General features: G+C 42.6%; 1 protein-coding gene across 5 annotated transcripts in view; it reads left to right on the top strand.

Annotated features, from left to right (window-relative positions):
* ATE1 (arginyltransferase 1) overlaps window positions 1-13,673 on the top strand; it is a gene marked incomplete at both ends in the record, with an annotated part of 98,590 nt that overhangs the window by 41,217 nt on the left and 43,700 nt on the right. For all 5 annotated transcript variants that reach the window (XM_084245772.1, XM_084245771.1, XM_084245768.1 and 2 more), the window contains one exon: window positions 3,163-3,262. In XM_084245772.1, the coding sequence (XP_084101898.1) occupies window positions 3,163-3,262 (100 nt within the window). The remainder of the gene's footprint in view (window positions 1-3,162; window positions 3,263-13,673) is intronic.

Raw genomic sequence — 13,673 nt, forward strand, 5'->3', positions numbered from 1 at the left:
TGAGAGACGTCCCTTCAGTGCTCTTGGGAATAGTAGTTTTCCAGTTTATAGGGAAAGGCAGCTGGAAGATTGACGTCGATGCAAAATTGGGGAGACTAGGTTACAAGTTGCTAATTGCATTATTGATTTTAATGTATTTCAGTGAAGCCCATTCAGGTATTGTTCCTCCACTTTTTTCAGTTTGTCATACAACCAGCATAGAGTTTTTTTTTAACATTTTCATCTACAATCAGTATAGACTTTTATGTAATCTAGTTTGCGGATTTGAAACATGTTTGATTGGAGATCATGAACATGTTTATTTTTTTAGCAAATGAATTTTCGAGAAGTAATTATTTTCTTTCACAGATGTTTGAGTACAATCTGTCCTGGCACCATTCACAGGCGTGGGTAAGACAGGGCTTCCAGCTTTGTCAGAGAAGAGAGCAAATTAGAAAATCAACTTAATTTTAGATATTGTGTTGCTTCTTGATATAAAGAAAATCATGGTGATTGGCCATTTTTATATAAGGTGGTCAGAAAAGCTCCCTACACAGGGGACATTTGAGGCACCAAGAAGGAGCCCGTCCTGTAAAAAGCTCATGTAAAGAGATGTCAGCCCCAGGGCCCTGAGGTGGCTGGAATGAGGAGAAAGACGGTCTGGTGGTCTTGGGAACGGGAAGGCTGTGTTGCATGAGTGCCACAGGGGTGCAGAAGAGGCGGTGCTGGTGAAGAGGGGGCAGTGGAGGAGGGAGGGCCTTTCACCCAAGAGTGACACTAACCCCGGTGAGGGTGACAGGTATGGGAACTTACCTGGTCGGGTCGATGTTGGAAAGGCTACTGAGACTGCTCTGTGGGGGTTACAGAGGAGCAAGAGTGGAAACAGGGAAACCAGTCAGGAGACGACTGCTGTCCCCCAGGGAAGCCATTATGGTGGCTTTGACCAAAATACCTGAAGTGGAGATGGTGAGAGGTGGTCAGATGCAGGCTGTATTTTGGAGATAGAACCACCTAGACTTGTTAGTGGATTAAACATAGGAATGAGAGAAGGTCAGTTAGGGATGACTCATGGGTTTGAGGCCTAAACAACTGTGGGAGCAGTAATGCAGCTAACTGAGCCGAGCGGAACAAGCTGGAGGAGGACCACAGCGTCTGCGCTGTCCTGGTCAGTGCTGGTGGTCCCGGGTTTGTTTGGACCTTGAAAGTGGATGAGTTCTAGGAATAGTAAGGTTTATTTTTTATAGTCTGCTTGGGGTTAAAAATACTTTTTAAGCTTCTGCACAGCACAAGAGACATTAACCAAAGCAGAGAGACACCCCACTGATTGGGAAAAAATCTTTGCATTCCATTCAGCTGATAAGGGACTGATCACAAAGATATACAAAGAACTCACAGGGCTCAACAAAAACAAAATAAACAATCCAGTCAAGAAATGGGTAGAAGAATTTAAAATACGTTTCTCCAAAGAGGAAATGCAAATGGCCAACAGGCATGTGAAAAAATGTTCAACATCCCTTATAATCAGGGAAATGCAAATCAAAACCACACTGAGATACCATCTTACACCAGTAAGAACGGCACATATCAAAAAAACAAGCAACAACAAATGTTGGCGAGGATTTGGTTAAAAATGGAATGCTCCTACATTGCTGGTGGGAGTGCAGACTGGTCCATCCACTGTGGAAAGCTCTCTGGAGGTTCCTCAGTCTACTAAAAATGGAGCTACCATACGACCCGGCAATTCCACTCCTAGGGATCTACCCAAAGGACACAAAAACAGTGGTTGAAAAGAACACCTGTACCCCTATGTTTATTGCAGCACTAGTTACAATAGGTAAAACCTGGAAACAACCCAAATGCCCAAAAATAGATGACTGGATCAAGAAGATGTGGCATATATACACAGTGGAATATTATTCAGCAATCAAAAAAGATAAACTCATGCCATTCGCAGCAACGTGGACAGAGCTAGAAGGAGTGAGGCTCAGTGAAATAAGCCAGATGGAAAAAGAAAAATATCGGATGGTTTCACTTATAGCAGGAATATAGGGGAACCCAGTAAGACATCAGTGTAAAAAAATAATAACAGTACAAAACACAACAAAGCAAAAATGGACAATTTTAAATCAGAGACATCCTGCGGGGGAGGAGGAGGGAGAGGATCAGAGGCAGGGAGGGAAGAAAGTCAAGATACATTTCTAGGGCAATAGCCCTTCAACAGTTAAAATTTGAACCTGCGAAATGTGCAGGATATTTCCTTGAAAAATAAATTTTCTCCTTGAATTTCAAGGATCTATTGTTATTTTTAAAAAATAACAAGTCAAGAAAACCTTCAAGAAACATAGACAGACCAAACAACTTTTCTCATACTTTAGAAATGTACTGAAGCTTTGCTTTAAGCTCTCAAGTATGACCAGTCACTCAGTTGGGCAAATAAGATGAAATTCTGTGCCCACATTTATCTTATACAAATTCAAGCCATTTTAAGCATAAACTTTGCTGACAGTTTCTTTGTTCAAGTAATTCTCACCTGTGCCAACAAGTAGAGAAAAAGTGGTGAGATTAGCATAATTTTCCCTTCTTTGTGGGGAAAATAAATATTAGAGTAGCATATAGACATAGGAAAGACTTATTCAGTTGAAAGTGTTTGATTGCGAATGGTCATAACAGTATTTTCCCTGAAATTTTTGGCTTTTGAGTTTTCCATAGTTTGTTGTACTATTTTTAACTTGCTAAACCCAGTCTTTCAGACTGATGAAATACACTGCTGAGGGGAGCAGCGGGCGTGGCAGGAGAGGTCTGTCTCGCCATGTGGGACCCTCGTTGGTGGCCGGGGATTGAACCGGCGCTGCAGAGAGGCTGTGGGCAGCTTCGCAGGGGTAATGAGTAACAACAATATTATATTAATTAGATCTCTTTAATTTTATGGTATTTGAATTTTGGATCAACTACCATGCCCTATAAAGTATTTAGATGCATTTTCTCAAAATAAATTAGCGGGTTTTTGTGTATGTGTGTGTGTGTCTCTATATTAACAATCATCTTACAGTGTTTTAAAAATTATTTTTCATTGGATACATGGATCTTTTTTATAGCTTAATATTAAATTTTGTCATCCAATTACATAGTTCTTTGAATATTGGAACTGGAATTAACTGACTGGCTTCATTCTTCTTTTGACAGAGAAATTGCTTTTACGAGGCAACTTCATGAGGAGGCATCTCAGCTCAGCTATTATTACATGGGTTTCTACATTCATTCATGTCCCAAGATGAAATACAAGGTAAAGTTTATTTTCACACGTGTCTATGTATTTGTGTGATGAAAATTAGTGCTTTCATAGTTTCTCCTCATTTTAGTTTAACTGGCTTGTGTGTTTTCAGTGTAAATCATAATTTATTTTTCAATGTCATAAACTTGTCATAGGATCTAGTTCATTCACTGCCTAGAGCTGTGCCTGACACATGGGCACTTAATATTTGGTTAATCTATAGAAATTAATCGAATTTATAGAAATCTCAGATATACTCAGGAACTTTCTGTAGGACCCTGCTCACTTGGGGTAGCACAGTACAGCCGTAAGGGAATCTACCTTCTCTGGGTACATCCTTATCCATTCTTTCTCCCCCATTCAGGTTTAGTTTTGTTTCCTTTGGTCCCCAAAACAGTCCAGAAAAAGTGGGGCTCTTCATAAGCAGGAAGCTATCTTTTTGACAATATAATATTTGCAAATGTTTATAAGGATTTCATTATAGAAATATGAATCTTTAGTTTGATTTTTTTATCTCAGGGCACAGGATTTGGACCTTTGAAGTGGGGATGAATTAAGGAAACCTATTTGCTATCTCAGAAATCAAGCTTTCTGTGGTGTGTAATGCTCATACTTTGTAATTCCTCAGATTACTGGGAGATTTAAGTATGTTTTAGAACCTTTTTTTTTTTAAGGTTTTACCTTTTATGACTCTCTCTAATGAAAGTGTTAGTAGCCCACTGTAAAAGCTGGAGTGGGCAGAAGCAGTATAAAGGAGCAGGTTTCCCGAGTCCCTCCCTCCCGAGTAACAACCACCAAGCCTGTTCTGCTTAGGGCACAGCTGTAAGCTCTAAAGATGCATAAGAATATAAGCATGACTCTTCCACTTAAAACTTGAATCTAGGTGAAGATTGGGGGCATTTTCCTTTTATAAAACCAGATTCTACTGTGGTCTGGTAAGTGACCTGGAGGTGGTGGGGTTTGCTACGCAGGTGTGGAAGAGGAAGGGGCCTAAGCAGGAGAGGCCCGAGAGGTATGGTGGCGTGAGGGGACGCGTGTTTCAAGGAGGAGCATGTGAAGGGATTCCTGGGAGACAGCGCCTGTGATGTGTTCACATAAGCAGGACTAACCAAAGAGCTGGGGAGGACCTTGAGTGCTCCAGTCAGCTGGGAGTCATTGATAGTTTTGGAGCCGAGGGCATGGCATGTGTAAAGGAATATATTTAATACATTTAAAAATATATTCGTATGCATAAATTATGTTTTTTTTCAATTATGGGAAATTTAAAAACATGCCATATTGAAAAGTGTAATTGAACCCCTTGTGCCCATCACCCAGATCTAGCAATTATCAGTACATTGTATTTCATCTGTTCCTTCACCCCTTATTCCCACCACCGCCGTCTTTGGAATTATTTTGGAACTAATTCAGGTTGTCATTTCATCTCTAAGTATTTTAGTGTATTTCTAAACAATAAGAGCACATGATTACAGTCTTGCTATCACACTTCAAAAGTATTAATATAAACATATTGTTATATCCAGTCAGTGCTTTCATTTCCCCAGTCGTAATATTTCTATAGTTAGTTTGTTGGACTTAGTACCTAAACAAGGTCCATACGTTGTATTTGGTTGATGAGTCTCTTCAGTTTTTTGATCCCTAACGATATAGATAAGATCATAAAGACCAGCAAATTCAGGTCTCATGGAACTTCCATTTTCATAAGGACATAACAGTGTATTAATAAAGAAATGTCCCGAGAGGTGCCAAATATTAACTGGGTCTGACTGCTTTAGGTTTGGTCTAGGGAGGTCCTCTGAGGAGTCATGTTTAGGTGAAGATTTGAATGACAGAGGTAGCGGGGGAGGAGATCTAGGGTCATTTCAGGAAAGCAACAGCTGGGGCAGAGTTGCTTAGCTTTTGAGTCGCTGCTGTCCTCAGTTTGGCTGTACTTTGGACGACCTGAGCAGCTTTCTGAAAATGCTTGAGGGCCCTCTTTCAGAGATTTTGAATAATTGATTTTGTACATGGGAATCTGATTTTTTTTTTAAGATTTATTTATTTATTTATTTATACAAGCACTGGGTACAGTCAGAAGCGCGGGAGGGTGAGAGAATTCACCAGAGCCAGAGCGGGGAGCAGGGCAGGCAGACTGACAAAATACACTGCTGAAGAGAGCAGCGGGCGCGGCAGGAGAGGTCTGTTGCGCCATGTGGGACCCTCACTGGCGGCCAGGGATCAAACCGGCTCTGCAGAGGCTGCGGGCAGCTTCGCAGCCCAGTGCTCAACCACTGCACCACCAGGGGAGGCCCAGGAATCTGATTTTTAAAACTCACGAGAATCCCATGTGAAGTCAGCCTCGAGCTTATTTTTCACATGTGAGAGCCTGGTGATGAATGGGAAGGTGACTTCTCACCTTAGAGCTGCCTGGTTTTTGTTTATTAAATTTGCTGCCAGTCATATTGAAGAAGTTCATATCTACAGTTCCTTATGTGGGGCCTGGAATTTAGAAGACTGATGGAGTAGTCTCTCAACTGGGGTTTCCCACCTGAGAGAAGTTCTCTTGTTTTTCTCCTCCCCTTGCCAGTCCTCTGTACTTGCAAACTCCTCATCCATCCTTTTGCAGCCTGGAAGTCACTCTTGCCAGTAATTTGTCTTCTAAGGCTAGATCTGATTCCTCTTGGGGGTGCTTCCTGGGGTGCCAGGGGTTCAGAGTGCAGACACCTGCACAGGATTTTTAAAGACTGAACTGTTAAATTGTAAGTGTATCACAGTTTATATACATGCCTGTGGTTTATATGTGTGTGTGTTATTATATATGCTAACTTTTAAAAAAGTTTTTAAAAGCTTATTGAAAAGCTTTCAGAATTTTTTTTTTAAAGATTTATTTATTTATACAAGCACTGGGTACAGTCAGAAGCGCGGGATGGTGAGAGAATTCACCAGAGCCAGAGGGGAGAGCAGAGCAGGCAGACTGATGAAGTACACTGCTGAGGAGAGCAGCGGGCGGCAGGAGAGGTCTGCCTCCTGCCATGTGGGACCCTCACCCGGGCGCCAGGGATCGAACCGGTGCTGCAGAGGCTGCGGGCAGCTTCGCAACCCAGCGTTCAACTGCTGCGCCACCGGGGAGGCCCTAGAATGTTTGTTACTTGCATGTAAAGTTTAGTTTATATTCCCTGTTGTGACCGTCTCCCATATATTTCAGAACTCCATGATTTCATTTAAACATAAAATTGGATTGCATAGAAATGGGGTTAGGTGTAATTTTAAAACTCTCTTCTCCGTGTGGCCTATCAGTACTGCTGTAAGGCCGTTCTGTGATCTGAAGGTGTTTTGACTGGATTCCTTATCCAGACTTGTGTGCAGGCCAAAGTAAACAGCAGTTGCAGGCAGTCTGCTTTGGTATCATGACATGGCCAGACATCAGATAGTGGAAACATCAGAAAGGTTCTGAAATATCAGAACGGAAACAAAAGGGTAATTCATCTGTGATTAATCATTCTTAAACTCTGTGCCTCAGCTTGATGGTGGTCAGCCAGACCCTGGAATTCTGCAGGAGTTTGCCTACAAGAAGGCCTTTGGCATTCCTGATAGAAAAGTACCTACAAAAAAACTGGAGTTTACAGAGCTGTATCTGCAAAATCACATGCTACTGAAATCCCCAAGCTCCTGAGCTTTTCAAAGTTTCCTGACCAGACAAATTAACAAATGTTATTTTACTGCCGTCCTACAGCCCAGGGGGATGCCTTGGGGTGCACGTGGTGGTGACTTCGCTACCGCTGGGCTGAAAGAAACACAGATGATCTCATCACCTACCCACAGCACAGAACAAAACACTGGAGTTTTTGATTCATCATCTACTTTTCTTGATGTTAACTGTCCAATGAATTAGACATAGTCAGTAGAAAAGTTACCACAGAGTGATGTTAGTAAGGGCTTTTTGATGCCTCCTAGAGGCATGGGGAGGTAAAAAATTCACATGCTCATCATAGATTTCCTGTTTCTGAAATTGTCGTATGTAGCCTTTTGCCACATCAGAGGCGCTTCTTGAAGGGTCATGTGTGCTGAGTGTTTCCTTGCAGAGGAGAAAATTGAAGCTCAGTATGGCTAACTTGCCCAAGTTCTGCATTTATTCTCACTTGAATTTCAGTAAACTTCAGAGTTTAAAGCTTGAAACTCACATAAATGGCATTGATTATATGATTATGATGAAGGTGTTTATAGCTTTTATTTTAGGAGAATCCCGAAATACTTCCACATTAGTTAAAGTAAATGTTCACTGGGGGAGAAAAGCATTTTTAATCACCTGCCTTTTATTTTCCCTCCTTGTCACCTCTCTTTCCACAATGAAATGAAAACTTGGTATCGTACATGATTCCTAACCTTTGAGAAACAGCAGTTATCTCTGGAGCTTTGGCAGAGCACTAACATCTGCGCTGTGCCCCAACCTGCTGCAGAAGAACGTTTGCTTCCCGCTGTGCACAGCCCCATTCTCTGACTGCCACAGGCTGTGCTCTGTGCCCTTGAACTTCGCTTCCCCTGTACTCGGTGCTGTCTCTCTCATCTCACGTCTTTCACTCATCCCTGCGTGTGCCTGTCGTTGTGGTTTCCTTTCCAGACCAGGCTCGTGTACCAGTTCCTCAGCGAAGCTATTCTGTCTCCCTCTTCAGCCCCCACCCACTGTACTCCCTGGGTACTGAAGCTGGAGATGTCTCTCCCCTCTGTGAATTTTTGTAATTTCTTGGCACTTTGACCGTGTTCTCAAGCCCTCGATGTCTGTAGGTGTCCGTGACCTGCACGTGTTTATGTCAGTGTTTGTGGAGCCCTACTCTGTGTCAGACAGCGGCTGGCTGCCTTGCCTGCCTCCTGGACCCCAGCGTGTGCTGTGCTTGCACTGTAAGGCTGTGATCTGACATACTGTATTACAGTAAAAATACTTGATTTCCCGTCTTTCTCGTTAATCTCTAAGCTTATCGAGGAGTTTGAGCTCATTTATTATTTATTTAGCAGCAATCTCTGATTTATAGTAAATGTTAAATATTTGGTATGGGTGGTTAGAGATTTGAGGATAGTGAATCATTTGATCGTCAGCTAGGTGGAAGTGTGTAACTGTGCCAAATAAAGTGGCATCATTTGGCATTTCTTTAGGGAATCTTTTTATAATTACAGCAATAATTATAATTACATTAATTAAAGATATTTATTTAAAAGTAATGAGAAAGTTGTTATATTCGAGTTGTCAGATAAACAGTGATGCTACTCTTGCATTGCAATCCTGTATCTTTTGATGGTCATAATGGGGCTGAGGTGGTGGGCGGAGTGTGCTGCTGGCATCTCGTCCGGGGAAGCCAGGAGTGCTACCAAATACTCTGCAATGCACAGGACAGGACAGCCTCTGGCAGCAGAGAATTCTCTGGCCTAAAATGTCAGTATTGCCCAGATTGAGAAACCCTTGCTAAAGGGTCACACACTTGCCATTGCAGTTTGTAAGGCTTTTCTAGTTGTTGAGTTTGAATTACGTTGGGTGATTTGACAACTGTTGTCAAAAAAGAACTGCCAGGAAGAGTAACGGTGGGTTCACCATAACAGTCTTGAGATAAACTACCCCATGTGATACTCCGGAGAGAAGTTTCCCGTGTATAATTCATGCCTCTGTGCAGCTGTAAACTCATTGATGACCCCAGGACTGCCTTAAATTTTCTTTGGGGGCTCAATGTGGCCTTCATGTCAGCTGAAGGGTAATTTAATGTTTCTGTACAATGAGATGTGTCTAGCGAATGATGAAGGGCAGCAGCAACCACACAAAAGGTTAAAATTTTCAACATGTGGTGCTTTCTTCTAGTTCTGATGTGCGTGGCAGGGTCTCTCTTTAGTATTTTTAAATCATTCTGTTTTTCTTGTCGTTGCAGAAATAAAAAGAAATGATAGCTTCCTAATAACCAAGTGAATTGAGCTATTCTTACCCTATGGCTAAATCCACTTGCTCTTTCTCAGCACACACAGCACAGTGTTGCGGACACATTTTCCGGTGCGGCGGCTTGACTGGACAGAGGTGTTTGGCACATCCCACAGTAGCATATGAAGCACATTTCTTGCCTAGTATCCCTCCTTGGTATTGATGGTACAGTGAAAACCCATTCCCACCCTCCCCCACCCCAGCACACTTCATCTTGGCTCAGGACTTCTTTCCTCACCATATCCATTCTAGAAGAATAAAGCAACTGTAAAACTTTCATACCTGACACTTTCAAAAGCCTTATTGTCTTCAGTTTGTGGCCTTAACTGAAGGGAAACAGCATCTGTAGTGGGGCATTCAGCAGGCAATTGAAAGTGATGATGCTGCTGCAGGAGGCCTCCCCGCTGGCCCCTCGCTCCCTTCCAGCTCCTGTCCAGTCTCAACCGCAGAATTGGTCAGGGACAATGGACACGGTGTGAAAATTGTTTTGCTAGAAAACCTGTCTCGCACGGTTCTCTTAAATTCAGATTCCTACGTTGGTCTTCGGGGCTTCCCTTCCCACTTCCTCCCTGTGCAGCTTCAGCACAGCCGTGCCCTCTCGGCACGCGCCCTTTCTCCTTCCCGCTGCTCCCGGCTCTGCTCTCTTGTAAGACAGGATTACATTTGACTCCCATGCTGCGCGTCCTGTCTGGCGTGACCACCCCGCTTTTTCAGTATCACTTCAACCAGTATTTAGTCCTAGATATAGTCTAACCTGTGATCCATGTGGGGATCGGCACTTACCCCCTCCCCATTTTTCCCTACTGTGTTTGTTCTGCGCAGAGAAGTCCGGTGCACTCAGGTGTCCGCCACGCCTCTGCCTCTTTGCTGCGGGAAATTGCTGTTTCTGTGGATGTTGTCAGGAGTGAAGCTTTTGAGTTCAGGTTGCTGTGCTCAGCAGCACGTACCTTGGCCATTTGGACCAGTAGGCGGGAGGACTCCACTCCCCCTCACAAACAGTAATGAAAGCCCCGAGGTAGAGGAGTGCTTCACTGACACCGGTCCACAAGCGGTGAATTACAAGCGTGTTTTTGTGAATGTGCATGTTGATACCGAGGACAGAGTCCGGTAGGTTTCTTTCATCTGGCTTTCAAGGGGTTTGGGAGTCAGATGATACCAAGATGAGAAAGCTGTGAGAGGGAGAAGGGGAGCGGCTGAAAATACCCACCAGAGCCCCCGCTGCTGGGGTCACAGTGACCCGTAGACCTCTTGCCAGCTCTTGAGTTCGATCTTTGTCTGGCTTTCCTCCGCTCCCTCGAGGGTCCCTGGGACTGGGGCTCTCTGGAGCCTGACCCTGCATGGGTAATGTTGCTGCCCTCATTTTCTTAAGTGCCTCCCTAAAATGCTCTATTCCTCTCCTCCGCTAGTACCTGCCACTTACGGGCTCACCTGCCTGAATTTCTTTGTTTCCTCAATGCAAAGAGCCAAACCAATACATTCGTCTGTGAGCAGTGTGGATGCACAAGAGACCAGGTTTGCGCCGCGGTGGCTCCCTGTGCCTGTCCCTGCGTGGGCAGTGGCAGTGGTCAGTGCCTTTGTGGGCCGTTCTTGTCAACGAACCATGTGCCCACCCAAGGCTGAGAGAGAGAGTAAGGCGGGGAACAGCTGCTAAAATATTCCCTGTAAGTAGGACTTGATAAATTCCCGTATTATATTCATAATATAATAATTATTATATTCATAATATAATAATTTTTTTAGTGAAACATTTCATTTTCTATTTGCAAGCTCTTGTCCTTCAGTTGTGATGAGGGGGTTCCAAGGAGGGACTTCTGGGCCATGTTTGTGTCTGGACTCGATGTCCTGTTTAATGAGAGAAAGCTGCACGTAACTGACAAAATTAATGTCAACAGCTGGTAGAGGTTATTATCTGGAGTTTGAAAATACCGAAACCGATTACTGAGGTTGAGAATATTTTTCCCTGAAAATTTTGAAAAGCCAAATGATGTGGTCAGATTCTTTGTGGTCATGAAAGAGACACATTTTTAAGGGCCTCACACCTTAGAGACAGAGCAGGCCCTCTCATTCTTGCCTGAATCTGAAAATGGAGGTCAAGGTGGTAGTAATGAGTTTACAGTTTTTCCTAGGATACATAATATTTGCTTTTATAACTTGGAACTAACTAAGTTTAACTTAATTTGAACAGCAATTTCCCAGGGTTTGCTGCTTCTTACTGCATGTTTGGCTAGGCAAAGTTTTGGATTTAATTTCAAATCAAATTATGGCAAAGGATTGAAGAGAAGGGAAAAAATATACAGTGAAAAAATGTGTGTCTTTCAGTCATTCCTCAGTAAAATCATTATCATTAGCAATTGTTTTGGGGGACAAAAATATTTGTTTCAGCTTATTTTGTAAGTGGAAACACTGAAAATCAGAAACATCACTTCCTTAAACAAACTATAGCTTCATTCCTGTGGATTTCAAGGTAGGCAGACTCTTCAGGTGCTGCCTGGCCTCCTTCATGGGCAAATACTCAGAGGCTTAGGAAAAGAAGATCCTGTGTTTTTTAGATCCCTCTGGCTTCTGTGTGAGCATGTACTGATTTTCTTTTAGTTTTTAAATTTCCTTCCCATCAATTTTGGGTGAACAGTGGAGAAAACCACCAGTAGCTGGACACCCCCAGCTATGTGTATGCGCCTCTGGGGTGATGGGGTCAACTCTCATCCGCCACCCCTGTGAGTGGAGAATTTGGAATCAGCCTCCTTGAAGCGACTTTTCTGCCCTGTCTGTGCCTGTAGCCCCGCATTCCAGTACATTCCTGTGAAGTGGCACAGCTCCTGGCTCGTAAGGGCAGCATCATGAGAACGATAACATATTTTTCATATTTTTGGACATAGAATCCTAGAAAGAAGAATCTAGATGCTAAGCATTTTTTGCTTTTTTCACATTAAAACTAATAAACTCATTCCCAGAGGCTTTGTTAAATTCTTTTTTGCGGGTCAGTTTAATAGGATTGGTGAGTTTTAGCTGAAAATCTGGCCAGCAGTTTTACTTGTTTTCTGAGCCTGGGGTAAACGTAGATGGAGGTTAATCCAGCTCAGCTCTGGAAACCTGGCCATTCCCCAGCACGGCCCAAGGCCCACAATTAGTATTCTAAGTGAGATGGTAAAACCAGAGGGTTCAGGCCCGTATTATTGTATTATTGTATTGTTGTTAATACTCAACTATTTATTGAATGTATTAAATGGCATATATTTAAGTTAAATATATTAAATCAAATAAAAACTATTGAAAATATTTTCAGACTTTTAAGAAGTTGCAGTAAAAGGGATAGAAGTATACTTTGCAGATCCTTGACTCATAGTCACCCACTGGGAACATTTTACACACTTTGCTGTGTCTGTTAGTCCAGCTGTCGCTCCCTTTCCATCCTGCCTCCCTTGTGCTCGCTCACCCAGTATATGCGGAGATACTTGAATATGTGCCTTTGTACACTTACATCCACATATATTTTTTTATCCATTTGAAGACAAGTTGATTCTATTCTGGGTGCATTTTATAAGTAAGCATTTATAATTGTTCTTTCAGGCAGTTCTCCTAACAGTCCTATTTATGGGTGTTATTTTCACCATTTTATAGCTGAGAAGCTACAGAGTAGAAGGGTTTAAATACCCCATCCCTGTCCCTAAAACTCACTCCTGCTGGAGTGGAGATGGACAGACAGTGGGTAGGTGGGACAGGCCTGCACCTGCTTCATGTGCTGCTGCCCCTATAGGAAACTGCCAGTGTTAAGACTTTCCTAGGTTTTAAACCCCACTGAGTCATCACAGGCTAATTGAGTCCATATTTCATCTCTTCTTCGACCGGCATTTTTTTTCCTTATTTTCAGATTTTAAAATCTTGATGTAACAGCAGAGGATGATGTCACTGTCATTTCATGCGTGCGTATGTGAATTGGGTTAATTTTGGACAACTGGTCTCCTGACATCATCAGTGGTGGCCACTTGGGGGCGGGGTGTCTGGTTTCCATTTTCCTCTTCAAGGGGAGAGTAATATGGATGACCAGCTCCAAGGGGTGGAAGGGTTCTTGTGTTTTATTTAATGTTGTGGACTTGCTGAAAGAATAGACACGCTAACTTTTTGCAAGTAAAGTATGTAAGTATTTTGAAAAGATATCCAAAATCTCAACAGTTTGAATTTGTACCGCTTCTGTGAAAATGATTAAAGGTCATTGAGTGGAATAACTTGTGCAGTGGTAGATTTGCCTTCCTTGAAATGGTTATTTTCCTCTTGCTTCTGTTTGCCCTACCCCATTCTGTGCTTTTTTTTTTTTTTTTAAATTTTAGAAATAATTCCTCTTGTTGAAAAACAAATAAATAAAGAGTATTAAGAATAAAAATTGCCTACACTTTTTTCACCAGGGTTCACCTATCTTGATATTTTGCCATATTTTCTTAGGCTTTTGTGGACCTTCATGTGTTTCCTCACAGCTGTTATTAGTGATGTTTA

Source organism: Talpa europaea (genome assembly GCF_964194135.1).
Source record: "Talpa europaea genome assembly, chromosome: 10".
NCBI classification, from domain to species: domain Eukaryota; kingdom Metazoa; phylum Chordata; class Mammalia; order Eulipotyphla; family Talpidae; genus Talpa; species Talpa europaea.